Source organism: Pseudorasbora parva, chromosome 23 (assembly GCF_024679245.1).
Source record: "Pseudorasbora parva isolate DD20220531a chromosome 23, ASM2467924v1, whole genome shotgun sequence".
Classification (NCBI taxonomy): Eukaryota; Metazoa; Chordata; class Actinopteri; order Cypriniformes; family Gobionidae; genus Pseudorasbora; species Pseudorasbora parva.
In genome coordinates this window covers 12,101,274-12,128,073 of record NC_090194.1, presented here as the reverse complement: position 1 = coordinate 12,128,073, position 26,800 = coordinate 12,101,274, and the positions used below count along the sequence as shown (strand labels likewise).

Sequence of the window (26,800 nt, the reverse complement as noted above, 5' to 3'; positions counted from 1 at the left end):
TTGTACCTAGTCTCTTAGAGTTAAGTGCTCTTAGAGTCATGGCGTGTTTTGGATGTAACGTGTTTTGGATGTAACGTGCAATAAACTAATTTATATTAACATTATATTAAACCAATTAATATTAATATGGCGGAATTTGCAAGCTGAAAGACTCCCCAAGAATGCATTTTGACAAAGAGTATCGGAGTGTTATGTCCCATCTGTAGCTATATCACTGTCAATCATTGTAGCTTCAGAAATTTTTTTTTAAATGCATCAGTGCATTAAAAAATGCTGTAAATCCAGAAACTTTGCAGTGTACTGAGCACCATGATAAACAAGACAATAAAAAGAAGTAGTCCCTTTTAATCAGTGAAGATGTCAATCACTCATGGAGATCTACAGTCCTGCTGAAACTCCAAAAGGCTGCCTACACTGCACAATGAATCTCTTATTTACAGATAAGAACTCTAACAGAGTTCTGTGAACAGAGTGTTTTAAATGGATTCTAACTCAAAACTCCCCAGGTGGGCCACTGTGTTCACACACTCAACAGGTATGTCTGCTATTGGCTACAATGATCAAAGCTTCAAAAACACATAGTAAATGGAAACCCATTCACAGAGCACTTACACAGATACATACAGGAGCGTTTAAAAGAAGCCATCTATCAGCGGTTACCTAATATACCAAGTATTTGGTAAGAAATTGATTTATTATGATTATTATTATTATTATTATTATTATTATTATTATTATTATTATTATTATTATTATTATTATAATTATTATTATTATTATTATTATGTGCTCGTGGCACCAAAAAATAGAAAGTCAGTCTAATGCCTGATCAAAAGTAAAATGAACCAGCCACTTTTATTGGCCAAGATTATTAATCTTTTTTTTGCTTTTTTTCCCCCTCCAAGACCATAGAAGTAATCTATACGTCTCATGCTCTATATTCAAAGTCCTCAGAAGGCATTCAATAGCTTAAATGTAGGCTTGGAGTTGAATGGACTATATAAAGTTATTTTTTGAAGCTTGACAGCTGTGGTCACTGTATGGGAAAGATACAAAAAAAGAACTCCTCTTGCGTTTCATGGGTTTGGAACGACACGAGGGTGAGCACATAATGACAGACTTTAGATTTTTGAGTGAACTATACCTTGAAGGACAGAGGAAGTGGTGAAATGAGGCTTTGTTGAACATGAAGGGATTTGGCCAGTGTAGTGGATTGGTTTACCTGCCAAAGGGCTTTCGGAGACTGGGGTGGTAATATGTTAACATCCCAGGGGTCATTACATTTACAGGACATCCTCCACTATATTCCTCCTTTGCCCAGTCCTGAAAAAACAAGACAACAATTAACATTTCGCAGCAGTATGTGTCAATGTGAACTCTAATTTCGGGCTAATAAATGATCTGAGAAACATTTACACTCTGTGGTTGTGATGTAGCTTGTCCTTTATTTCCTAGGAGAGACAGATTTAATATGAAGGTGCCTTTTGCATTGACACCAAAAAAATTGGCAGAAAGTCTTCTTGTTTTTCTTCTCACTGAGCAGTTTACTTTTATATTAATGCAGTTTCGCATTACTATAAATTCTCTACAACCCCTATTTGCTATTTCTCACTTTTAATAAGGTCACCTCAATGGATCCTGTGGATTAGATTAAATGTTCCCTTTATGCTTGTTCAGTTCATGTTCAACTAAATAAGATCTAGAAATTATTTCTAATTTAATTTAATTAACCATTTTTCATTATTCATAGCATTATTCATCATAAGAGCCCTGTAGCCGTTCTTTACGAAATGCCCTGATGGCATCTTTGTTAATCTTGAATGTTCTTAAATGTTCCTGTAGATTTTTTGAACGTACTTGAAGCAAAACCCAATCAAGTTAACATTTTTAGGGACTTGAATAAGATTTTATGAGAAGAAGGTTTTGGTATCTTAAACAGCTCTATTGGTAGTATGCATCACCTTAGCTTGATACTATGATGCTGATGCTGTCTCCACAACACTACGTGTCGATGTAAGTCTAAGACCACTGTCCAACAAGACATAAAGAGCAGAAAAAAATATGGAAAATATGAAAAAAAATTGGACATGCTTTGTCCAAAATGGTCCAATGTTGGTACAGCATATTATCATATAGGTATAAATTCTTTTTTAATTGATTATTGGAGACATTCAGATACAAAGAACAAAGACTCTGCTAATGGATTTTTATTTTTTATTTTTTTACATTTAATACTTTTTTAATATTCTTCACAGGGGGTTCACACTTTACAAGAACGACTAAAATAAATATTTTGGTACCACTTTAGTATAGGGAACAAATAATCACTAATCACAATGATTTTTGCCTCAAACTCCTAATTTACTGCTTATTAATAGTTAGGTTTTTTGTAGAGTTTAAGTTTAGGTATTGGGTAGGATTAAGGGATTCAATTAATATGTTAATAATGCATTAATATGTGCTCTATTAGTACTAATAAACAGCCAATATCCAAGAAATATGCATACTAATAATCAACTAGCTAATAGCAAACATTCAAATTTTTATCATGCCACATCCTCAAGCTTTTATTTTGGTGCAACATCGATGAAATGCAGTAAACTTCAGTTTTGCCCACAAAAATGTGGGGGATTTTTGCAAATTTTAATGTATATAAATAGCCTGACGTCATCATACCCAATTCTAGTCAGAATATAAGTCTGATACTGCTCCATTGGGCTGTAATTATGGGGCGTGTTTCAACCGAACCAGGAAAGACCTCAATTGGATAGACCTACAACCAATCAGAGCAACGGAGCGACGCATAACGTTAGTTGTCAAATGTCAACAGAACACAACTGCACTGTGTTGCCAAGTCTGCATTTTACCCGCGGATTGTTTTTCATCTCCGTGGGTTGAAGCGACCTCAATTACGTGATATATAGACCCAGGAATTCGAATTTTAGCAGGCAACCATTTTCCCCCCCAAATTCATTTTTTTCTTTTTGGAAAACAATTATTTAATGATACATTTTACGTTTACATTTAATCATTTAGCAGACGCTTTTATCCAAAGCGACCTACAAAAAGGGGAGAGCAATAGAAGCAACGAAACAATCAATGAGAAATATGTTTCTGAGAGACATAGAGAAGGTAAATACATAATACGAACAAGTTCTCCGTTTAGGATTAGAACAAATTCAACCCAAGCGCCTTTGATGACGTGGATGATTACGTTACTGTTTATCATCTGTCCATCATCGTCTAAAGCCAGCCCTGACAATTTCATTGGTCCGAACAGTTTCTGTTCGAGCATAATTACTCCTCTATGGATCAAGTCCAGACTTCAGTTGTTCAGCTGTTCAGCTGGCATCCAGGCTAGTATATAAAGTAAACCCAGCACACATTTAATTCCCAAATGCATGTTGAACTCCAGCACTTGCAGAGATTATAAAAAGCAGCATTACTGTGAACCAAGCTGCTCTAAAAACAGCTATTTGCGTGTAAATACTTTTTTTTGTTTTTTAAAGTTTTATTTTGATTAAACACCACATGGAGGTTTTCTGATTTGATGAAATTTTGCTTTCCACAATGAACCCATTAGAGGTCGACCGATTTATCAGTTTTGCCGATTAATCTGCAATGATAGCTGATTGGTGGAACAATCGGTTATCGGCAAAAAACAATACCGATAGTTTTTCCGGTTTACGTCTGTTGCGGGAGCAGCTAAGAAGGGTGTGCTGTCATTACACAGTAGCCTACGAGAGCTCTGAGAAGGGTCTGCAGGCATTATAAAGCACAAGAGCAGCATCTAGAGGCCAAATAAAAAACTATCACTGACGCCGTTTACATTAACACGTAAGGCAGCGCTCTTCACTGAAAGCACACGCTGCAGTGCGCTGAAACATCTGATGAATTTTTTCTGTAGATTTTTTTTCTTTTAGAACTTATTTTAATATATTTATATTTGCATATGCAATGTAGCACATTTTCATGGTTCAGTACTTTTTTTTTCTTGTAATAAAGTTCAGCACTGTTTTATTCAGTATCTATTTTAAAAACGAATGGTTGATTAATCGGTTATCGGCAAGTCTGGTCCAACCTAGTTATCGGTGTCAGTAAAATCCACTAAAAGCCACATCTCAGGACTCTCTGGGTTGAAAAGATAGCATATTCCTTTCTTAGTTGCAGCCCATTGAAAAAAGGCCTTGCCATCAGTCCTCCTATAATTCTCTCCTGCCCTCTCCATCCTCAGGCCAAGGAGTTGCTTAAGGCTATTCTGTTTTTCCACTTATAGTGCTAAAGTGGCCTGACACCCCTTTCGCACCAAGGCTGTAAAATGTTAACATTCTGTTGAAGCTGATGGCTGTCAAACCAATGTGTCCGTTTGTCAATCTCAATTACGCCTTCTGCATGGTCTACTGTGCCTTTTTACCACTCGGGGAATGAAGTCCCATTTCTTTTGTGAAATGGTGCATTTCAGGCACAGTGGTGGACTGGTTCACAGCTTTGGTCAGCTAGGAATAGAAGTGGCCGCAGAGATTTCCGTTTCACTTGACGCCTGTGGTGAGTGTCACGTGGAGGAGGCTTGTCAAAGCCATAGATAGAGCTTGGACTGAGGTGATGAACTCTAACGGGTCTTAACAGGTTTCACGCCTGATTTTGGACAATGCTTGTTATTTTCACATGCTGACTCATTCAGTGAGAACAGAAGCCACAAACTGAGAGCTTTGACATTTGAATCCATTCAAGACTAGGAGATGTTTTCTCTGTATCTCGGGCCACACATGGTCGCATAATGTATGAATTGTTGGTGGAATTTAGTTAAAGCTGCCGTCCGTAACTTTTTGCGCTCCAGCAGTTAATAGAACTGCATGCGTCTTGGGGAACAACATCGCAGCCCGAGCTCCTTCCCTCTGTTTATGTCGCAACACAGTGCAGTTGAGTTCTGTTGACATTTGACAAGTAACTTAATGCGTCACTTCGTTTCTCTGATTGGTTGTAGGTCTATCCAATTGATGTATTTCCTGGTTCGGTTGAAACATGCCCCATAATCCCAGCCCAATGGAGCAGTATCAGTCTGACCACGTCAGGCTAACTTATTATAAGTGTACCATCATGATTCAGGGTAAGACAAAAACACGGTTTGGAAAATGGATCCATGTTGTAAATTCTCATTATATATATTTTTTTGTAAATCTTCAGCAGCTTTAATATGAAGCTAGTTAGGGTGTAAATTATGAGTATGAACCCCCTAATTATGCACTGATCCATCAATATGAGTGGATCTTAAAAAATACCTAGACTTAGCAACCTTATATTTTTACACACTGCATATGAAACATTTCTGCAGCTCTGTCAGAATGACATATGTAATATATTTTTCTAAAATGGATTATGCCATTGATATTGCCTGAGGTCTAATTTATAAGTGCATTTAAAAAACTGAGTTTTGCTTTGTTACTGAAATGCTGTATCCCATGAATAAATTTGCAATAGTTAAAATCATTTGTTGTGTTGAGTTTATTCAGATTAATCTGTTAAAAATTTCCTTTTACTAGCCCCGACCTTAAAGCGATGACACACCAAGCCAATGTAGTCTATATATTATAGAATATTAGATACATTTGAGTGTGTGGAATGTGTTCGTATTATGTTATAACGTTACTCTGTGCATTCGCTCTGATCAGCGGCTGCTATGAGACACTTGTTGCACACTGCAGTAAGCTAGGTCGATATTAAAATATCATATTTAAAAATGCTGGATGGCATGTGTTGCTAAATGGCGTGCGATCAATTTGAAATTGATGGAGAAAATGCTGTATTACTGTACAATAATTAGTTTTCCGTCTATAAATGTATCCAAACAGTTGTTCCTTTGTGTAATAAAACATATACACACATACATATATATATATATATATATATATATATATATATATATATATATATATATATATATATAAAATCGTCTTATGAGTATGAATGTATTAGAAATCACTAAAATAATCACTTGAAATTGCTGTTAAATCAAGCTTTTTTTCTTAGTCCTTTTCACTGTGGGAAACATTTGCCTTGATTATTATTCACAGCCTCTACCATTTTTAATCATGTTACTGTGTAATTTAAGAATTTATTTAAAGAAAAGCGGCACTTGAAGATTTGCAATGTGAAAATTCAGTCAAGCCCCCTTAAGTACATCCAGTTTATTATTTCTGCCAGTTTATGAGCACATTTGACTGAAAATCACATTGTTGACATAAATATCCAATTCATTCCTATGGGTTGTTTTGCTAAGCTTATCTGAATTAGCAACGATTAACAAACTGGGTGGAGCTTAGCTAAAAATCAATTACCATTTATCAAAACAGCGTATTTTTCTTAAAATGAATGATTTCTCCACAGTAAAATACGATTAAACACTTGCAAATGCATTCAGAACGGTTGTAGAACAAAGACAAACCAACACAGAACATTGAACATTTCACATTTTAAGTGAAATGTGTTCACTTAAAAATACCTAAAAGGTGCTTGTCTTAGCCTCTTTTCCACATTTATTCTGCTATGCACATCACAAGCTGCCGTGAAATATTTTTCTGCATAATTTTTTGATTTCCCTCTGCACTGTTTTCCTGTACGCTCCAGGTGCACCAAAAAGTAGGCTGCATTAAGAAAAATATTTTGCTCCAAAATAAAGCTGAAGCGGAGGTTTTTGCAACACAATGACTATAAATTCTCTGACTCACTGAACATATTGGCTGAAATTCACCACATACCTTTTCCCCATAGTGAATGTAGGTGGACGCCTCCGGGCCGAGGTACTTAACCAGGCTGGAGATGACAGCATCTCTTCTCTCCTCCATCTAAAATGAGAACAAAAACATTTGTTTATCATCATATCACAAAAGGCCATAGCTGCTAAAATATAATTGCGCTTTCATCATTGTGAAAAAGAAGTGTGCTTGATTGTATTGAATGCGCACTTGTAGTGTACTTAAAATCTTAAATGTATATATATTTAAAAAAATAATAATAATAAAATAAACAGTACTTGCAGGTAATATAATATGAATTAATGAAATAAAAGGCCAAATTAAGTGTACTTAAAGAGAGAACACTATGGCTGGTTTTACAGACACCACTTTAATTTCAATTAAGACATTTAAGTAGCTTTTATAAACCTGGGTTATTCAATATTATAAATGTAAAGTTATGTATGTGTGTGTATATTATTACTATAAATGTGTGTGTGTGTGTGTGTATATGTGTATATATATATATATATATATATATATATATATATATATATATATATATATATATATATATATATATATATATATATATATTAGGGGTGTAACGATACGCGTATTCGTATTGAACCGTTCGGTACGAGGCTTTCGGTTCGGTACGCGGTACGCATTATGTACCGAACGGTTCTTGGACTAATTAATTAGATTTGGAAAATAAAAAAGTGTGTGAAATATAATAATATGCGTTCAACAAGGTAGCCCAAAAACCAAAACGACATAACCGCCAATGCCCCTGACACCGCCGAAGTGAAAGGAAAAAAACACACCAAATTTTAGGCTTCTCAGTCAGGTCCTCGCTTATAGTAGGCTACGCGCTGAATGCTCGTCGCAAAATGGCTATTGCGTTTAACAAACCAGAAATAGAAGATCCTCCAATAACCAACAGGTCTGGTGTTTGGGTGAACTTTGGATTCTTGGTAAGCTATAATGGTGTTGGCAAGAGTGATGGATTAAAAAACAACGGTATGTCGCATTTGCTGATGGTACAGCAGCGGGAATAATTCATGTCATGTCGATCAACTCATTTACGCCGACACCAAGACGATAAAAAGAAGAAACAGCCACAAACTATCCCACAAACTATCCCCGCAGCATTTAGACAGACATTTCCAACTTATTCAAATGGCAAAAGACATCACCGCGGCGAGTGGTCCATTTATAGCCGCGGATATGAGACCTAACACCCGTTTCACACATACTCCGTCTGCAGTGCATGTGCGGTGCGTATTTTTTCCATACCCATGTTAACGGATTACAGCTTTCAAACTGCACGCGGGTGCTGTCCGTCAGTCTGTTCCAGGTGCGTTGCGTCTGCAGCAGTGCACGGATCGTTTTTGTACCGAGTCTATTTTTTTCTGCGCTGCACTGCTGCATTAAAGCTCCAGAACATTGTTCGCATTAAAATAAACATGTACTGACGCGAAAATCTAGTAATTTCACCACAGATGCATATAATTTAAAATATACTCGTTTCAAAGTCAACACATGGCTTTTTTTTCTCAAGTAAAGCAACAAAACGACACCTTACCTGGCATTTAGGTTAAAAAAAGTGCCATAATGGATAGCACTCGTACTTTCTTGGAGGTGAAAAGCAAAGTTCTTTTTGACCTGCAGGATTTCTTTTAAAAGGGGTTAAAAACGAAAGAAAAGAGAGTCGGCTGTTTTTGAATAGACTATTGTAAGTTTCTAATTTAAAATGTTTGTGATTTAAGGCTATAAACTATGTTTAAATGTTTTGCCACTTGTGTGAGCTAAATCTAAAGTATATAAATATGAATAAATGAATTTAATAAAATGTTGTTTAAATGTAGTATGCTACGTAACCTGACTTCTATTAAAGAGTAAACAAAGAAAATTGGAATTCTGACGCATGTTCAGTAAAAACTTTTGGATTTTAAATAAAAAATAATGAATAAATGCTGTGTTTGTAGTATTCAACAGCGGATCAGTTGCGGACTGCAAACTCAGCATATGTGAAAGCACTACAGGGTGTGGGGCTCCTGCAACGCACACGCAACGCACACGCTAATGTAAAGAGCTAATGTCTTATTCCTGTAACTACATAGAAGATGGGTAAAATATAGCTCCATCATTGTTCAATGTAAAGAAAAAAAAAATCATACTTTGTTAGTTTTAATAAAAAAATAATAAAAAAAGGTAATTTATCTGCCATTTTTTTCTTTTTGCTGTAGGCCTATCTAAAACATACCGAACCGTACCGAACCGAACCGTGACACCAGTGTACCGTATCGAACCGAACCGTGAATTTTGTGAACCGTTACACCCCTAATATATATATATATATATATATATATATATATATATATATATATATATATATATATATATATATATATATATATAATATGCACACATTTATAGTATTTTATAGTAGTTTATATATTACATGTGTTAGGGTCCTATTTATTCTTCTTTTTCATTACCATTATTATTATTATTCTTTATTAATAATATTATGAATAATCATTATATAATATATTTTATATATTATTATCAGTATGTTTATTGATTGTGGTTTAATTTTCTTCTGAGGGTGAGCTCCGCCCCTGTACACCTGTCACTCGTTTGTTAATGATGTTTGGAGTTGGATATATGAGGGGAGAAAGCGGGGAGACTGGAGAGGACCTGAGTGTGCGCTGTCGTGTGATTCTCGCCGCCTGACCGAACCCCGTCACTGGATGAAACACCATTGGTGACAGCCTGTGTTCCTATGGGCTTCGTGTGCATCCTGACACCGTGGTAGCTGACCAGCTGTGACGTTTGTCTCATGTTTTTCTTTCACTTATTTGTTATTGTTTTGTTTGTTTGTGTATGTTTGAGTTGATATCGTTTCTTTCCATGTAGTACTTGAGACGTGAGTGCCGTGGGGTCATTAACAAATGATTTTCAATGGCACTTTCTGTTTCGCGTGTCCTTTTATGTTGTTTGCGCATTCTTCTTAGTGTGGTTCGTAACACATGCAACTTTATCATGACTAATATATAAGTATAAATACACAGTACACTTTTACCATATTTCAAAAGTACAAAAGTAAATGCGAAATTACTTCAAAACATGAACTCAAGTCCTACTCACAGTAAGTGTCAAAAAACCTTTTAAAGTTCAGCTCATAAAATTTAATATAAATTTAAACTATAATATATTCTAATTCAAAAGGCACAATATGTAAGATTTTTAGATTAAATTATCCAAAGACTACAAAATGTTACATATTTTGTTGACCTGTGTACATACATTATCCCAAATGTTCCCAATATTTAAATCCAGAGAAATCCTTGCGTCACCTATCACTGAAGTCATATCCGTGCTACCCTTGAGTTCCATAGAAACCATGGAAACACCCAAATTGCTTTAATACAGTGTGTATTTTATTATCCACATGAGCAGCTGTTTGAATATACATTTATCAACAGAAAACATACCATGGGTGCAGCGGCGCACTGATATTATGCAGTGCCTGAAAAATGACAACCTTCCGTCAAAAAAACCAACGTGACAACCTGCTTGCACAGAGCGTGCTGAGGACTATTTTCAGCCGCTGTGTAATATCTTTGCGCTGCTACACCTATGGTATGGCAGTTAAGGTCCTTGATTATTACGCAGGAATGAGAGAATGGTTCCTAGTCATATCGGTCTAGAAAATCACAACTTTTCATTTTCCGTCAGTCTTAGTACACGATGTAACTATACACATCACAACAAATGTTGGCGTTATTTTGTCAATTATTGAGCAGTAGGCTAGATGGAGCTGTTGATCTTTGTGCTAAGCTAGGCTAACAGTTGGTGCGTCAGACAGAGTTATGGCACGCACAGAGATAAAAATGGTATGTATGGATTTAATGGGCCGCGGCAATGGCACCGCTGCGCTAAGAAAAGCATTAATTTCAATAAAATTAGCGGAGCACACCATTGACAAGCACGCATGCAGTGGCCAAAGTTACAAAAATGTCAGCTTTTGCTGCTGGACTTTGTTACGATTACCCACACGGACAATAGAGACTTTGCTTTGAAATAAGCAAGGAAAGCAAAATGGATGAACAGCTTGTCCTGTGCGTGTCTTTCGCAAACCTGAATTGTTTTGAACATTGTTTTGAATGTTTTGAACATTTTATGCTTTATGAGTTCTCAGCTGGTAAAAATAAAACCATATGTACACGCATAAAATGATCACGTTCAATCCAGCACACAGCATTGTTTTGAATGTTTGCGGTAAGCAAGCTCCGTTGCGAAATGTACGTCATAAAAGCCGACCAATCATGTTGTGACCGTATCCCTATGCCTTTGGTTCGGTAACTTTAGGTTCGCTATTAAAATGCCAGTGTGAACACTAAGCGGACAAGGACTATGTTTTCAAACGAACCAAACGAACCGAACTACGGTATGAATTAAGTATGAACAAATAACAATTTAGTGACCTAAAACATTACTACATTCTTTTAAAGTATATTTCCTAAAATTCTCTTTTGAAAATAATGCTAAACTGTACTTTTTTCACAAGGGCAGGGTCCGGTTCTCCAACCTATATCGATCTGAAGAACTCAATTCGTTTTTGGTCTCTGCTCTCAATGAGTTATGGGCAGAAAGGGGCCGGGACCGGGATGCGCACCCTAGCTATTACTATGCCAGCGAGTGACAGATGTTAAGGGAACACAAAAAAAACCCCTGCATCTGCATGTTGTGCACACTTCCACTTGAACCAAGTGTCCCGCACCATAATTCAACCTACAATTATGGCTTTGCACCAGGTAGGGGGCGGGCCAGCAGAGAAACCATATGTGGTGGGTAGTATAAAAGTGCCCGTAAGGAGATGGAGGGCTAGCCACTATCTCTAATGCCTGCCCATAAAACAAACCGTACAATATTGCACTTCATGTCCACACTTCAAACTTTGCCAACTCATTCATGTGAAGTTAAATGTGGAGTAACGGCAGAAAACACACGGCTCAGGCGAAATGCGCTGAGTAGTCAGTCTGGGCTTCTTGGGCATCTGTATAAGAACTGCTTTGCAGAGTAAAACACATTTAACAGAAAAAACTAAATTAAGGGAGCTGAAAAAAAAGGTATTTCAGCATAAAATACCACCAAACACAAACTAGTAATGTTGTATTAGTAGATGAGAACCAGACTGACTTGTCCATCTGATTCATTATGAATGAAGCAACCATAAACTCAGTGGCTTAAAAGAGCTGCTCTTGTCTATAATGCATGACTACGGATGATCTGGGAGTTTTATCATAAGAAGAGAGATGGAAACATGTTTATCAGACCAGTTCATCTCACAGAGGGGAATTCAGGTCTCATTTGGTTTTTAACTTCAGGCTAGTTATTTTCTGCATGCAGGATGTGTGGCCATCTTTGTTTGATTGAGCGACAAGTAACCGATAAATCAATATTTCACCAGACTATCAGTGAGGAAAAGACTCTTTGAAGATTCAAAGCTGGAAATATTTGTTTTCCCAAGATAAGGTTTCCTGTTTAATTCTGTAGCACAGACATTTAGCTAATCAGATTAGGATGCTGAGAAAATAAATTTGTCCTTCATTGCACTGGCACGTTAACAAAGTTAGTTATATTAGTATTACTCTCTCTCTCACACACTCTCACTCTCACTCTCACTCTCTGTCTCTCTCTCACTCTCACTCTCTCTCACTCTCTGTCTCTCTCTCTCTGTCTCTCTCTCTCTCTCTCTCTCTCTCTCTCTCTCTCTCTCTCTCTCTCTCTCTCTCTCTATATATATATATATACATATACATATATATATATATATTTAAGTACTATAATATATTTTGTAATTAATATACTGATTTAGCTTATGTTTCAGTTTTTATTAGATTTGTAATTTCTGTTTAGCTTTAATTTAATTTTTATTTTAGTTTTAATACTTTAGTACTTCAACTTTTCCACAACATTTTTATTTTTCAAGAAAGTAATTTGCCTTGATCTTTTGACATATAAAAGTCACCCTGTAAGTTTCCCGACTTAAAACTTTAACTTTAAGATGTACAAGTAGTATTTTTGCAGTAAAATATACAACTAGGCCAGGGTTATATATATATATTATGTTCAGCTGAGTTCTTACAATATCCCCAATGTTTTTTCAACTATTTGTAAATTGTGAGAAAATTATTATTTCTCACAAGGAGCCGGGATGTCTGAGGGAGTCGCCTGTTAATTGCGTCATATCTGCGTTGCCCTCAGTTTCCGGCAAAAACGCTTTACTCTTACCAATTACTCTTACCAATACACCCACACACACACATACACAAATAAATAAATCCATGGTCCCCCTAATGACATGATTATGGTCTCCACATATTCAAGTTCAACTTGATGAAACAAATCAGCACATGAATATCTAAAACACAACAAACTGTGGTCTTTTCAGCAAGGTATTATGACTGTTATTCTTTATGTTATGTGTTTTTTTTGCAACTAAATGTCAAAATGTATTTATTTTCACCTCTTGACTCACTGTCTAAGTATTCCTGTGAAAGTGTGAAACTGAGAATAGATATGACACTGGAACATAATAAACTTCCTTCACTTTATCTCACACTCCCTCTTTCCATTTCTCACTCCAGTTCGGCTCACTTATGCTATTAAAATGCATGTCTCTGTTTCTCAAACCCCCGCTCCAATTCTCTCCCTGTCTCTCACCTTTCTGTCGCTCCAGTCAAGGGCCTGTACTCCACTGATGAACCCCACCAGTGCAGGATTGCCTTTGGGGCTGGTGGCATCAAATGTGACGCTTAAAGGGCAGTCCTCGGAGGGGCGAACCACAATTTCTCCCGAGAAACCCTTTTCTTTCCAAAACGCCTGTAAAGTCAGATCAAAAATGCAGAGAATGAACAGCCCTGAAATGAAAAGCATTCATTGTGGATTAAATGAGACCGGCACTATGCTGGAAATAAACATTTATGCAAATATAGTTGACATTTATGCAGATACATGTAAATCAGGGCTCAAATTTCGGCGCAGGATTGCGGGTATTGCACACAATTTTACTCATTCCTCATGTTTCATAGCCTAGAAATCTAGACGCACCCTAGCGGCAGCAAATTTAATCTGCCCGCAAGTGTCGTCTAGGAACTCTCAATACCCTTCTGAGCTGTATTCCTCACAATCTGGACGGGCCAATCATGTCGTGTATAGAGTCGGTGGGCGGGGCCATAATGACGACGGCTGAGTTGCGTTTGCGTGCTTTTAGTAAACACAGAAACTGGCTAACGGCGGTCTTTCGAATCAGCTTTGACTGCGACTCTGGAAGACTTAGAATTGAGCTTTTCTCTGAGAAAAGAACAAAGAACGGCACTGAAGTCATTCTTAAAAAGGGAAGATGTGTTCGGAGTTTAGCTGACCGGAAAGGTTGATGTTTAATCTATCAACAAGCTCTGTTTCACCTTCGTTGCTCTGGTTGGTTGTAGCGCTATCCTATCGCGTGCAGAGGGAGTTTGAAAGACAACCGTTTATCCCGCCCCTCGGATTGAGCCCTGTCTATGGTGAGTTTCCAGACCAAACATCTTGATGTGGGTCTGGCTTGTCAGGCTACAGGTTTCGCACTTACAAGGTGGGAAATTCCTGCAACATTTTTTTACAGTTAGCTTGATGGTTGAATGAGCTAATTAATCCAAACAGATTAGAAATTTAAAAACTTTCTGTGAGACATAATTTCACAAACAGCGAGAGGGATTCCGCGCTACTGTGTCTTCTTTTTGTGTCTTGTGACTTTTGCTTGCATTTCAGGACATAATAGTCACTGTCCCAATCGGGCCAGTGTTGCATCGTTACTTAAGTTTATCATATGCATGACTCAATTTCAAAATTCATGTATTTAAAAGTATTTAGTAGTGCCGGCATGCTCTCAGAGAGATGTTCTTCTGTGTGCTCATACCCAGAGTGCACAAACATTAGGCCGTCTCTCAATCTGCACACGAGAACCAAACAGAGTTCTTTTCCTTGGCTTATTGCATATAGATGGTCAGAAACTAACAAAATGTAAAAATGCCCATCTCGGCGAGTATTCAAGTAAACACAGTTGTGATGTCTTAAGTGAACATACACCGTTAAGAAAGAAAATGCATGTGTATCAGTATATTGGATCTGTGCATTAGCTCTTAAAGTGACAGCAGCCTAATATTCCTGCTGCTGTCTATGTTATTATTGTTAATCAAGAACAGAAGATAGTGAGAAGAATTAATCAGCATTTCATTTATACAATTAAACATTTATTACATTTTTTGTAGTAGACCTATTCCTGTACCTGAATACTGTTAGACATATCTTAACATCTTTTTATTTTCTTGTATTTGTTAATTTTTTAACTCACTTCAATGTTTAAATTAAGATTCCTTGTGCTGTGTAAACTCATGCAAAACAAAATTATCCCATTGTACAAACACAAACACAGAGTGAATATATAGTGTTTGACATTAATTTTTGCCCACCAGCCACTGTGGCTAGTGGTTTTCCAAAGTTACTAGCCACTCATTATCCTATTATACTGTATATTAGGCTATATATACAATTTATTCTCAAGCAATATTCCCATCTGTTCAGTCAACTATGACATATTTAAATCTAGCATATTTTGTGCATGAGCCCATACAGTAGCCTAGTAAATATAATAAATATAATAAATAATAAATATCCATATTGTCATTTGATTTTTGTTTGAGTAAATATCAAAAATCTAAAAGACTGCATCATACCTGACTCCTACATAAACACTTTACAGTTGTTGTTTTTTATGATTGTAAGTCATTATCTTCAAATTATATTGTAGTTAGAAATGTTTATACCAATGTGGTATGTAGGGATGTCACAATACTCAATATAATATTGATCCGTTCGGTACGGCATTCACGGTTCAATATGCACTAGTGAATTGCATTTTTTCTGTTTTACATTTAATTAATTATTTAGATTTCCCTCCGTTTTACATATTCCTCTCAGTTTATTTCGGCTCTTTTTGAGTGTGCCTGTGAGTCTAGATTAGATCTTTATTGTCATTGTAAATGTTTATACAACGAAATTATGTTCGGAACAATCTAATTAGTAGCATAAAAACAATTGGACCCACTTTATATTAGGTGGCCTTAACTACTATGTACTAACATTGTAATTAATAATTTAATACAATGCATTTATTGTGTACATACATGTTTTTACATTGTACTTACATTATAAAAAATACCTGCATGTAATTACGTCTGTAATTAATTTCTGTAGTTACATTTGTAATTACATAGTTGGCACTTCCCTTACACCTAACCCTAGCCTTAAACTGACCCATATCAACACACCTGTCCCTAACTCTACCCATATCCTACCTCAATATCAGCATAGGTGTTTTGCAATACAATATGGGCACAGTAAGTACATTGTACTTATTTTTTCATGTAAGTACATAGTAGTTAAGGCCACCTAATATAAAGTGGGGCCAAACAATTAATACAAAAATATACATTCAGTCCATAATATAATAAATACATTAAAAACACAAGTTATAGCACCAAGATCATGTGTGTCCCGAGCCCATTAGCCAATTTTTAAGACACATTTTTACCCACGGGGATCATTCATTAATGCACATGGTCCAATAATGTCCGATATAGTCCGTTATTGTCCGTTATTGCACATAGCCCAGGAATGACAGCTTTATCTGCATATGTATGTATGTGAATGTTGTATGCATGTATACATGCATATAAATGTGTCTACATGTTCTTTGGGTAACTGATGTTAGTGTTTTCAGTGAAAGTTATTATGACTTCTGCAGCCTGTCCACAGCTCTTGGGAAGAAACTGTTCTGTAGCCTCTTGGTATGTGTTCGCGGAGTTCTTAATCTACCTGAGGGGAGAGTAGTGAAAAAGTGGTTTCCAGGGTGTGAGGGGTCCTGCTGGATATTTGTAGCCCGTGTGAGAAGACGGTTTGAATGGATGTCACTCAAATTTGAAAGTGGAGAGCCGACAATCCTTTCGGCGGTCTTCACAACCCGCTGCAGGTCTTTTTTTTTCCGTAACGGTGCAGCTGGAATACCACACAGTACAGCAATAAGTTAGAACACTTTCTATCGTGCAGCGGTAGAAGCTGATCAGCAGCCTCTGGGGAAGCTTGTTGCGTCTCAGGGTCCTTAGAAAGAAAAGTCTTTGCTGGGCTCTCTTGACGATGCAGGTGGTGTTTAAAGTCCAGGTCAGGTCCTCAGTAATATGAACTCCCAGAAACTTAAAACTTGAAACTCTCTCTACCTCCTCTCCATTAATACATAGACCACTGTGGGATGTGTTTTTTTTTTTTTTTCTACGCGCTGATTTGAGCAAATATCCAATCATATGCACTAAAGTTAAAGGGATACTTCACTGCCTTTTCATATTAAACTATGTTATTCCCTTAAACGAGTTGTTACATACCTCTCTCGTCTCAGTGCGTGCACTTAATCTCTCTGGCGCGCGGTGATGATCTGATAGCATTTAGCTTAGCCCACTAAGCCCAGTTCATTCACTATGGTACCAAACAGAGATCAAGTTAGAAGTACCAAACACCTCCACGTTTCCCCTATTTAAATACAGTTACACGAATAGTTGAACGATCAAGTATGGTGACAAAATAAAACGTGTCGCGTTTCTAATCGGATTAAAAAGGAGAACTATAATGCATGGCGGAATAGCACTTCTGAGAGTACTTCGGCTCGGCGCAGTAAAAAGTCCCGGCCGAAACATCTTCCCTCACATCTCCCTATTGACAGAAAGGTGTGAGGAAAGATGTTTCGGCCTGGACTTTTTACTGCGCCGAGCCGAAGTACTCTCAGAAGTGCTAATCCGCCATACATTATAGTTCTCCTTTTTAATCCGATTAGAGAAGTACCACGTTTTATTTTTATTTTAACCACGAAAAACCGTGGTTAAAAACTGAGGTATGTATTGAACCATGGACTAACTGTATTGTTGCATCCCTAGTGGTATGTAACTTTAGAGATGGTCCCTAAATTTGCAAATATCGAACATCCAACTTCAAGCCAACTTTATGGCAGTCACATCAGATGTGCTGTGGATCTGCTGTGATCTTTGCTTGAAAATATTTATGCTGCTGAACAAAACAGTCAATCACTGTATGATGAATGAATCTCCTACATTCATCGCTACATCTCTGCATTGTTGTTCATGATGAGAGTGCAGATTTCAGTGAGTGAGAGTGTGCTCTGAAGAAAATTCAAGCATTTCAGTAATGACTAATCTGAACGCCTCTGCATTAGACATTATAATCATAAACTCAAAAGAATTGAGTGACACAGTTATAACAAATGCCTTTTGAGAAGACTACAGTAAAATGTAACCTGCCAAAAATGGCTATTTTATATATATATATATATATATATATATATATATATATATATATATATATATATATACACACACACACACACACGCCCATGTGTAACTGTACACATGCCCAATAGCCATTTTTGCCATGTGTACAGTTTATGTGTTAGAATCAGGAAAAGCTTAAGGATTTGTGCGAGTTTGACCAAATTGTGGTGAGGACCAAATTGTGATGGCTAGACGACTGGGTCGGAGTCTCTCCAAAACTGCAGCTCTTGTGGGGTGTTCCCGGTCTGCAGTAGTCAGTATCTATCAAAAGTGGTCCAAGAAAGAAACAGTGGTGAACCGGCAACAGGCTAATTGGCGACCAAGGCTCACTGATGTACGTGGGGAGTGAAGGCTGGCCCGTGTGGTCTGATCAAAGAACTACTGTAGCTCAATTTGCTCAAGAAATGAATGCTGGTTCTGATAGAAAAGTATCAGAATACACAGTGCATCACAGTGTGTTGCATATGGGGCTGCATAGCTGCAGACCATTCAGTGCCAACAGTGGGCACATGAGCATCAGAACTGGACCACAGAGCAATGGAAGAAGGTTCTGCTGGGAAATCTAGGGTCCTGTCATCCATATGGATTTGGCTTACATCACCTGCCTAAGCATTGCTGTATACTATGTACACCCTTTCATGGAAACTATTCTCCGGTGGCTTTGACCTCTTTCAGCAGGATAATGCGCCCTGTCACAAAGCAAAAACATTTCAGGAATGGTTTGAGGAGCACGAGTTTGAGGTGTTGACTTGGCCTCCAAATTCTCCAAATCTCAATCCAATCGATCATCTGTGGGATGTGCTGACCCAACCTTGCAACTTAAAGGACTTAAAGCATCTGCGGCAAACATCATGGTGCCAGATACTGCACACCTTTAGAGGTCTAGTGGAGACCATGCCTCCAAATATATACAAAGTACTTTGTTCTTAATTTTTTTCCCCCTAAAATAAATGTATGCCTCTCAACCTCTTTTTGTCAAAATAGCTAACTTTTTATTTTTATATGTCAAATAATTCATAATCACATTTGTCTACATGCTTTTTTTCAAAACACAAAAAAAGCACATTAAGCACCTTTTTTCAAAAGAAAAAAATAGCTTATGTGTAATTCCTAATTTGTAAGTCGATTTGCATAAAAGTATTTGCTAAATTAATAAATGTAAAATATATTAATTTATATTTTACGGTTATTCTTTCAGCCAACATATGAATACTTATGGGGCTCCCATATGTAACTTCAACTGCATTTATAAATATGCCATCCATAATTCATGAATATATGCAATCAGAGATAATAAGGAAGATTAAAACATAATTTTAAGCTCTCAGACGGGGTTTCATGCACTAACAATTGAGTACAATTTTGTTGCGCAGAAAACCTTCTCACTGAAAATTTCCACCAGATTAATTTGATTGTCCCCCCCCCCCCCCCCCCCCCGAAATAAAACTTACTGTAGGGTCACATAGTTATTACATTTTTAATAACATTTATAAAAATTCACATGAATGCAATCTACATTTCAGAGGCCACTGGGAGTGATTGTTGTGCATGTTTGGTTTTAGTAGGCTCTTATCAAAATGTTTAATAAATAATTGTGAGAATATTATTGAATCAATATTTCTCACAGTGTATGTACAACTTGTTAGTGAATGAAACCCATGATCTTAATTAATATATAAAAGATAGAAAATATTCAAGAAACATTCACAGTTGACAGACAAGTCTTATCTTCTGATCAAGGTGGTATCTCCAGTCACTGCAGAGCCAAAATTAAATATTAATTTAAAGCGAGGGCTTATACTGAATATGGTAGACAGAGCACTAGAAGGCAGCTCTTCATGCCTTTGCACATTTTAACTTCATTATAGAGTTTAATGCCATTGAGCCGTAGGGGAAGTGCCTGCACTGCACTGTGCTGCGTTGTGAAAGCTGGTAAAGCCGGTAAAGCCGGCTGTGGGTAAGTGGATGGGTTCTGCGTGTTACTTACAGTGGGGTATGTGATGATAAATTTCGTCATGTGGCCCATAGGGAGGCACTGGATGAGGCGCTGGCGCTCAACTGGTAGGGCAGGCTCATAGTGGATCTGGGCTGGAAATGAGGGCATAATCAGGGTGGCACTGAATTAAAAGATGTTTAGTGTAATGACAGTGATATAAAATACGAAGGAAAGATGAGAAAGGTAACATATCTGTTCTTAAAGTTGCGACTGTCTTTTCTTCCCATGCTGTATATCAAAGTAAAATGGCTTCTTGAAATGTAGGACAGGACTTGATTTTGTCCTTGGGGAATTAATTAGATGATTGCGATTTGATAATGTTGTGATCTCATGTGAGTGACAGGTTGTCCTATCCGTGATGTGCACAGATAAATAATTTATACATATTCTGTATATTCCATAAAAAAACGAAGAACTGTCAATTTTGATTCCATGGTGACTTTATAATTAGTAAGCTGCATTGTTGCCTACTGTCTTCATAGGCAGCTACCTTCTAAGTAAGCATCTAAACATCATTGAACCGGATATGGGAGCAACAATGAGAAGCAACTCACAATTCATTCCAAAAGTTTGATGTTAGCATGTTAATGAACTAACACATTGAAACTGTGACAAGCTTAAAAAAAGATAATACCCTTTTCAGTTTTATCTTTAATACCTTTAACTGGATCAATTATTTCTCAGTATAAATAGTTGCAAGAAAATGTAAATAAACCCCTTGCAGAATCTGTGAAAATTTGAATAATTGAAACAAGAGAGATAATACAAATGCATGTTATCTTTGATTTAGTACTTTCCTGAATAATATATTTGACATAAAAGAAGTTTACATATAATCCACAAGACAAAACAAAGAGCTAGATTTATTAAAGTGACCTGTCAAAAGTTTATGAACCACTGATTCTTTCTTAATAATGCGTCGTTCCCTGGAGGATCCACAGTATTTTTTTTTTTTTTTGGTTTTCCTGAGCAGTTAAACTAACCAACGTTATTCATACAAATCGTCCAGATCCTGCAAATGACGATGCATTAAGAGCAGGGGGTGAAAACTTTTGATGTCCACATTTTTCTTATTTTGTTTATTTTGTTTATTTTTTTTATACTGTAACTGCCCTTTGGAAGTACTTCCCAGAAGACAAATTAAGTACAATTTACATTGACCTTCAAGTTCAAAAATTACCTGTCCCCGGGCTCTTACTGTGTTGTTTCCTTCTGGAACATCAGTGAATGTTTAAACCTTTTTTAATACTTGAGTTTGCGTCCGTCAATTGTCCTCGGTTTTGGAAAGATAGATCTCAAATTCATATAGTCACTCACTGGTTCAAATATTCAAATGATGCTGGAAAACTGAAGAATTTGGATGACCTGGGGGGACAAACAAGGGACACAACAACAACCATCACAAAACAAAATCAGCTGTGGATCATCCAGAGAATGACACACAGTATTAAGAATCAAGGATCATAAACTTTCAACGGGTCATTTTAATAAATTTAGCTCTTTGTTTTGTCTTGTGGACTATATGTAAACATATTTTATGTGAAATATATTTTTCAGGACAGTACTTATTCATAAATGACATGCATTTTGTAGGATCTCTTGTACCTTGTTAAAATTATTCAAATCTTCTGCAAGGGGTTCACATACTTTTTCAAGCAATATTTCTTTTAACATCTTGAATTTAGATGTTAGCATTTGATTTTAAATGTCACCATTTGGCATGAAAACAAAAAGTATAGAAATGATACTTAATTACAATTAGCTTTATTAGTTTTACCAACCCAATCTCAGTACTGAAACACTTAAACGGTGATCATATTGGATTTATATTTTCACGGAGCTCATTGCAGTGTATTCTGGGATTGCCATCCATGTAAAGGATGCATGTGATGCTACCTTAGATTTTGTCTTAATCAATACGTCTTAAAAAGCAGTATGAAAGTTGTCTACACTAAAAAAATCCTGTAGAAAAATGGAAAAGGTAGCCTACTGGTAATGCGACATTTGCATAAAACACCTTCACACAATTCCTTTACATTAACAGTACACGGAACCTATTTTTACATACTTTTCTTTGAGTATACGTCTCAGTTCACCCTCAGAGTCAATAACATGCATGCAATGCCTTAAATTTCTGCCTACGAATGCAGCTCGCTAAAAACTTGAAAGAGCAAATGTCTCGCTGACACTCTTGACCATAGAGGATTCTGGGATCCTGTGTTATAGAGGAGAGAACAGGACTGCATAGAAATACACATTTTAAAGAGCAATGGAAAACAGCAAATGGACTCCCAGATGAGGTAAAAGGGAAAAATGTGAAGCGCAGGGACACAGACAGGAAGAACATGGTATAGAATAACTCATAGGTCTCAGATAATCTCTGGGTATTGATTCAGGTGGCTATACCTTCAAATCAAGCAGCACTTTGGAAAATTGGATCTAATACCCCAGTGACTAGCTCTCCATGAAATTGCCAATCTATTAAAGAATCACTGCATTTAACACTACTACTTTGTTTTCTTAAAAGCCACAATTAATGCTTAGCCATTTTGCGAGTGTAAGTGTGGGGTATCCAATAACTTTATGTGCGACCCTCGGGGCCATCTCTACGTCTGCGTAACACAAACAGTGCCAGAAGGGACCCTGACCTCAGTTTTGACAAGACAGACATCTGGCAACAAGCCAAAATGTGAACTAGCCTTTCGAAGACAGGTAACACATATAAATTGTTGTCTGCCGCCCAGTTGGCCGCTTGGAAAATAAATGCTTGAAAGCATAACAATATAACCTTTGTGAAAAAGATTCGATTACGCCAGGATTAGGCCATAGTTCAATTAGGACATTACAGTAACTTTTATAAACATGCCTTTAATGGTGTGTATCTTGAGACAAAACAATGGCAGTGACATTTTAAGGTATGTCAGTGCAAGTTGCTTTTAGTTAAAACAGCTCAAACATGCAGTTTAGTATGGAACTAGGCTGGAAGCTGGTCTGTGAAACTGGGCGTACACGTGCACATTCAATAGGATTAAGTGTACTTCTTTTTCACAAGGGAAGCACTCTCTGAAATTATAAAAGAAAAAAAAAATTTTTTTGAAGGGATAGTTCATACAGTTTGGAATAACTTGAGGGTGAGTAAATGATGACAGTTTTTTCATTTTTGGTTGAACTATTCCTTTAAATAAACACAATGTTAAAGGGGGGGGGGGGGGGGGGGAATGCTGTTTTATGCATACTGAGCTTTTTACACTGTTAAAGACTTAGATTCCCATCCTAAACATGGACAAAGTTTCAAAAACTAAGTTGGACGTTTGATGGAGTATTTCTGTGTCAAAAATACTCCTTCCGGTTTCTCACAAGTTTCGGAGAGTTTTTTTTCGAGTATGGGTCCGCTTGATGTCGACAGAGCGGAAGGTCCTTGTATGGGCCGTAGGGGCTCTTCTCCCGGAAGGGTGCGCACGCGTGACCAGAGCGAGAGAGGAAATGCATGCCCCATAAACACTGCTCTCAGGTGCAGATCCACTCGTCCGTGCAACACCTCTGTCGTGTCGCGCTCCACTTTATTCCTATGGGTGACATCAAATGACTTTAACGCGTCCGCATAGCATTCCGGGAAGGCAGTGCTGCATTTGAACCGATTTGAACGCAGAAATGACGATTTCTCCACGGTCACTGCTGTCAGGACTTCAGGACAATCAACAGTTACCAAAGAAGTGTGTTTTTGACGGAGCGGTCCCAGCGATAAAGGTTCACAGTCGTGCTTTGGAAGCAGGCGGTGAGTAAAACTGCTTCCAATGTCTATGTTGTTGGCTATCGTTGCGTAAGTAAACATCAGTAAACAACACGGTCGTGTATAGTTAATTTATCAATGGAGCATGCAATCTATGGTGTGTGTTTAAATACATTTGTTTAGCTGACCACTATAGGTGTTAGTTTGTTTATTGTAAAACCACCCAGACATAAACCTAGGGGACGTTCACAAAAAGCGTGCTTCTTCATTCAAATGCGCTACTCTATTGTTGTTCTATGTATAACGTTACACTAGTCTGACATGCAAAACCGTTTTGCTTGCTACTGCTAAGGTTTAGTTGCATACAATCTTCCATAAACCGAATCATGTCCTCATAAACTGCGAGTAAACCCATACAAATGTTGACAGGCCACTAAATACAGTACACACCACAGAGACGGACGTCCTGCTGTTGTTGCTTCTCCTGTTCAATTTATTTCAGCCTCCGGATCTGATTCTGGATCATATATGTATTATTTGAATCTGATTGATAGCCATGGTTTATTAGAGTAACGTCTTCTTTTTCACGCTTGAGGACGTCACAGCTTTGTGCGCGCTCGTCATTCTTTAGCTCCCCCCAAGATACGTTTTCTTTTTATACCTATAATAAAACTAAAGACTTTTGATAAATAAAGATATGAAGGATGCAATACTACTCTATAGGTACTTAAGATTGACATGAGATTGACTGAAACTGAGTGTACCCCCCCCCCCCCAAGTGTAATAGTAGCGTTCTGAAAAATAAAAATAAAAAAATAAATAATTTTCCCCAAAGAGAAATTGATTTTAATATGTATAAACTATGGGCTGTCTAAATTACACATTAATGCATGTGTTTCATTTTTTTCAGTTTAATGTGGTAAAATAATTTAAAGCTGCAGTAGGTAACCTAAAAAATAAAATTTATTTTTTTACATATATTTGTTAAATCTGTAATTATGTACTGACAGTAGAATATGAGACAGATAATCTGTGTGTGTGTGTGTGTGTGTGTGTGTGTGGGGGGGGGGGGGGGGATATCAAGCTTCTGCCAGGCTTCTCCCAGTAGTCCTATTGCCATTTGCAGAAATACACCGCTCCTAGGAAGAAACAACCAATCAGAGCCAGGAGGAGGGTCTTAGCAGTGTCAATCAAGCTCATGTGCGCGCTGATCACACTCCTCTCATGCAGTGCGTACAGGCGTTCAAATTCAAGAGGCCGGCAACACTGCAAGCGTGGCGTGAGCGTCTCGGCTGCATGTCGTGCCCATTTTATTTCGGCTCCCATCCTAACAGGTTAAGGGCAGATCCACTTGTCCGTGTGATACTTCTGTCATGTCGCACTCCACTTTATTCCTATGGGTGACGTCAAGCGACATTAATGCGCCCGCATAGCATTCCGGGAAGGCGGTGCTGCATTTGATAAAAAGGCTGCCAGTCAAAAAAGCTGGCAGATTCCCATCTTTATGCAAATTAATCAGTTGAACGCGAAGCGATGCAGTTTTAATGCAATTATACAGCATTACTTTTTTTTCTATCATTCTTTGGTTTTGGCTGTATGATCAAGCTAACATTCATTCAAGTGCTATTAAACCATTCAAGCACAATTTTAAATCAGTTAAATAAAGTCTTAAGTGACCGTAAAGAATTGTAAAGAGGACATCGGAGGTGTGTCAGATCCGTGTAATGTGCGTCAGATCTTAAAGTGACAGCAGCCTAATAACCTGCTGATGTGATGTCGGTCATTACAGATAATCAAAGACCAAGACAAAGAGAAAAATCACTCACTCCTCTTGACTGAACATTTGTTGCGTAATAAAGAGGCTTCACCTATACTTAATTTAAAGGTGCACTGTGTAAATTTTAGCGGCATCTAATGGTGAGGAATTGAAACCGCTATGGTGGCTGACACATGACAAAGATGTCATCGTCTGGGACTGCAGGGAGTAGCTAGCGCTCTGGAGAGCAGTTTGTCTATTTAGGGCTACTGTAAAAAATGGCGGTGCAAAATGGCGATTTCACTGTAAGTATATAGATAGAAATGGCTCATTCTAACGTGATCATTATGCAAGGTCTTAATGCACCACTGAAAACATAGTTATGTATTATATTCGGTCATTAGATAATCGTAAATATTACAGACTGCAACTTTAAGTGTTTGACAACTTAATTCAATTTCTGTAGGCTATATTCCCTACCTATTAGATAAAATATTTAAAAGGTAAAATATTTTTTCAACATTAATTTGAAAATTACATGTGCAATTATGACAATATAAATTATACATATGGTGCAGTTTATAGCTATTCATTACAGAAAAAAAGGTGCGATTCATTATTAATTGACACTCAGCACTAGTATTAATTGACACCTACCATGAGCTCTGAGTCACAAGTCAGTTAAAAAGTCAAATTAACTCTTTCCCCGCCAAACACAGAAATTTCCGTTATTTGTGAGACAACGCTTCAGGGCCAATAACGGAATTTTCCGGGTTTCCATGTTTTCACTGTCGGACGCTAGGGGGCGCTATTGCGCATCTTCTGAATGAGAGTACTGAATCTCCTGATCAAAACACATGCAAGTAAGACGCAGTGAAACGAACGATCGAATGTAATCATATGCATATGAAAAAATAACCTGATCATCATCAATAAACAGCATATGAATCAAAACTGCCTAATGTTACTGAATGAGATGTGGACCCAGGACGAGCTACATGACTGTGCAAGCATTAGAAGTGTTGATGGACTCGATCTCCTCCATCTGCGTTTGATCGTCGCTCTGAATCTGATCTGGAAACAGTCTTTTACAAAAATTTGATTTTCTCAGCTTTTTGTTCAAAATTTAGCTTTTTTTAT

General features: G+C 37.3%; 1 protein-coding gene across 1 annotated transcript in view; it reads right to left on the bottom strand.

Moving 5' to 3' along the window:
* Positions 1-26,800, bottom strand: part of si:ch211-127i16.2 (probable flavin-containing monoamine oxidase A) — a 66,803-nt gene that overhangs the window by 9,399 nt on the left and 30,604 nt on the right. The window contains exons 8-11 of the mRNA XM_067433251.1: positions 20,166-20,266; positions 13,470-13,628; positions 6,756-6,842; positions 1,223-1,323 (exon numbers count right to left, since the gene is read on the bottom strand). Of these exons, the coding sequence (XP_067289352.1) occupies positions 1,223-1,323; positions 6,756-6,842; positions 13,470-13,628; positions 20,166-20,266 (448 nt within the window). The remainder of the gene's footprint in view (positions 1-1,222; positions 1,324-6,755; positions 6,843-13,469; positions 13,629-20,165; positions 20,267-26,800) is intronic.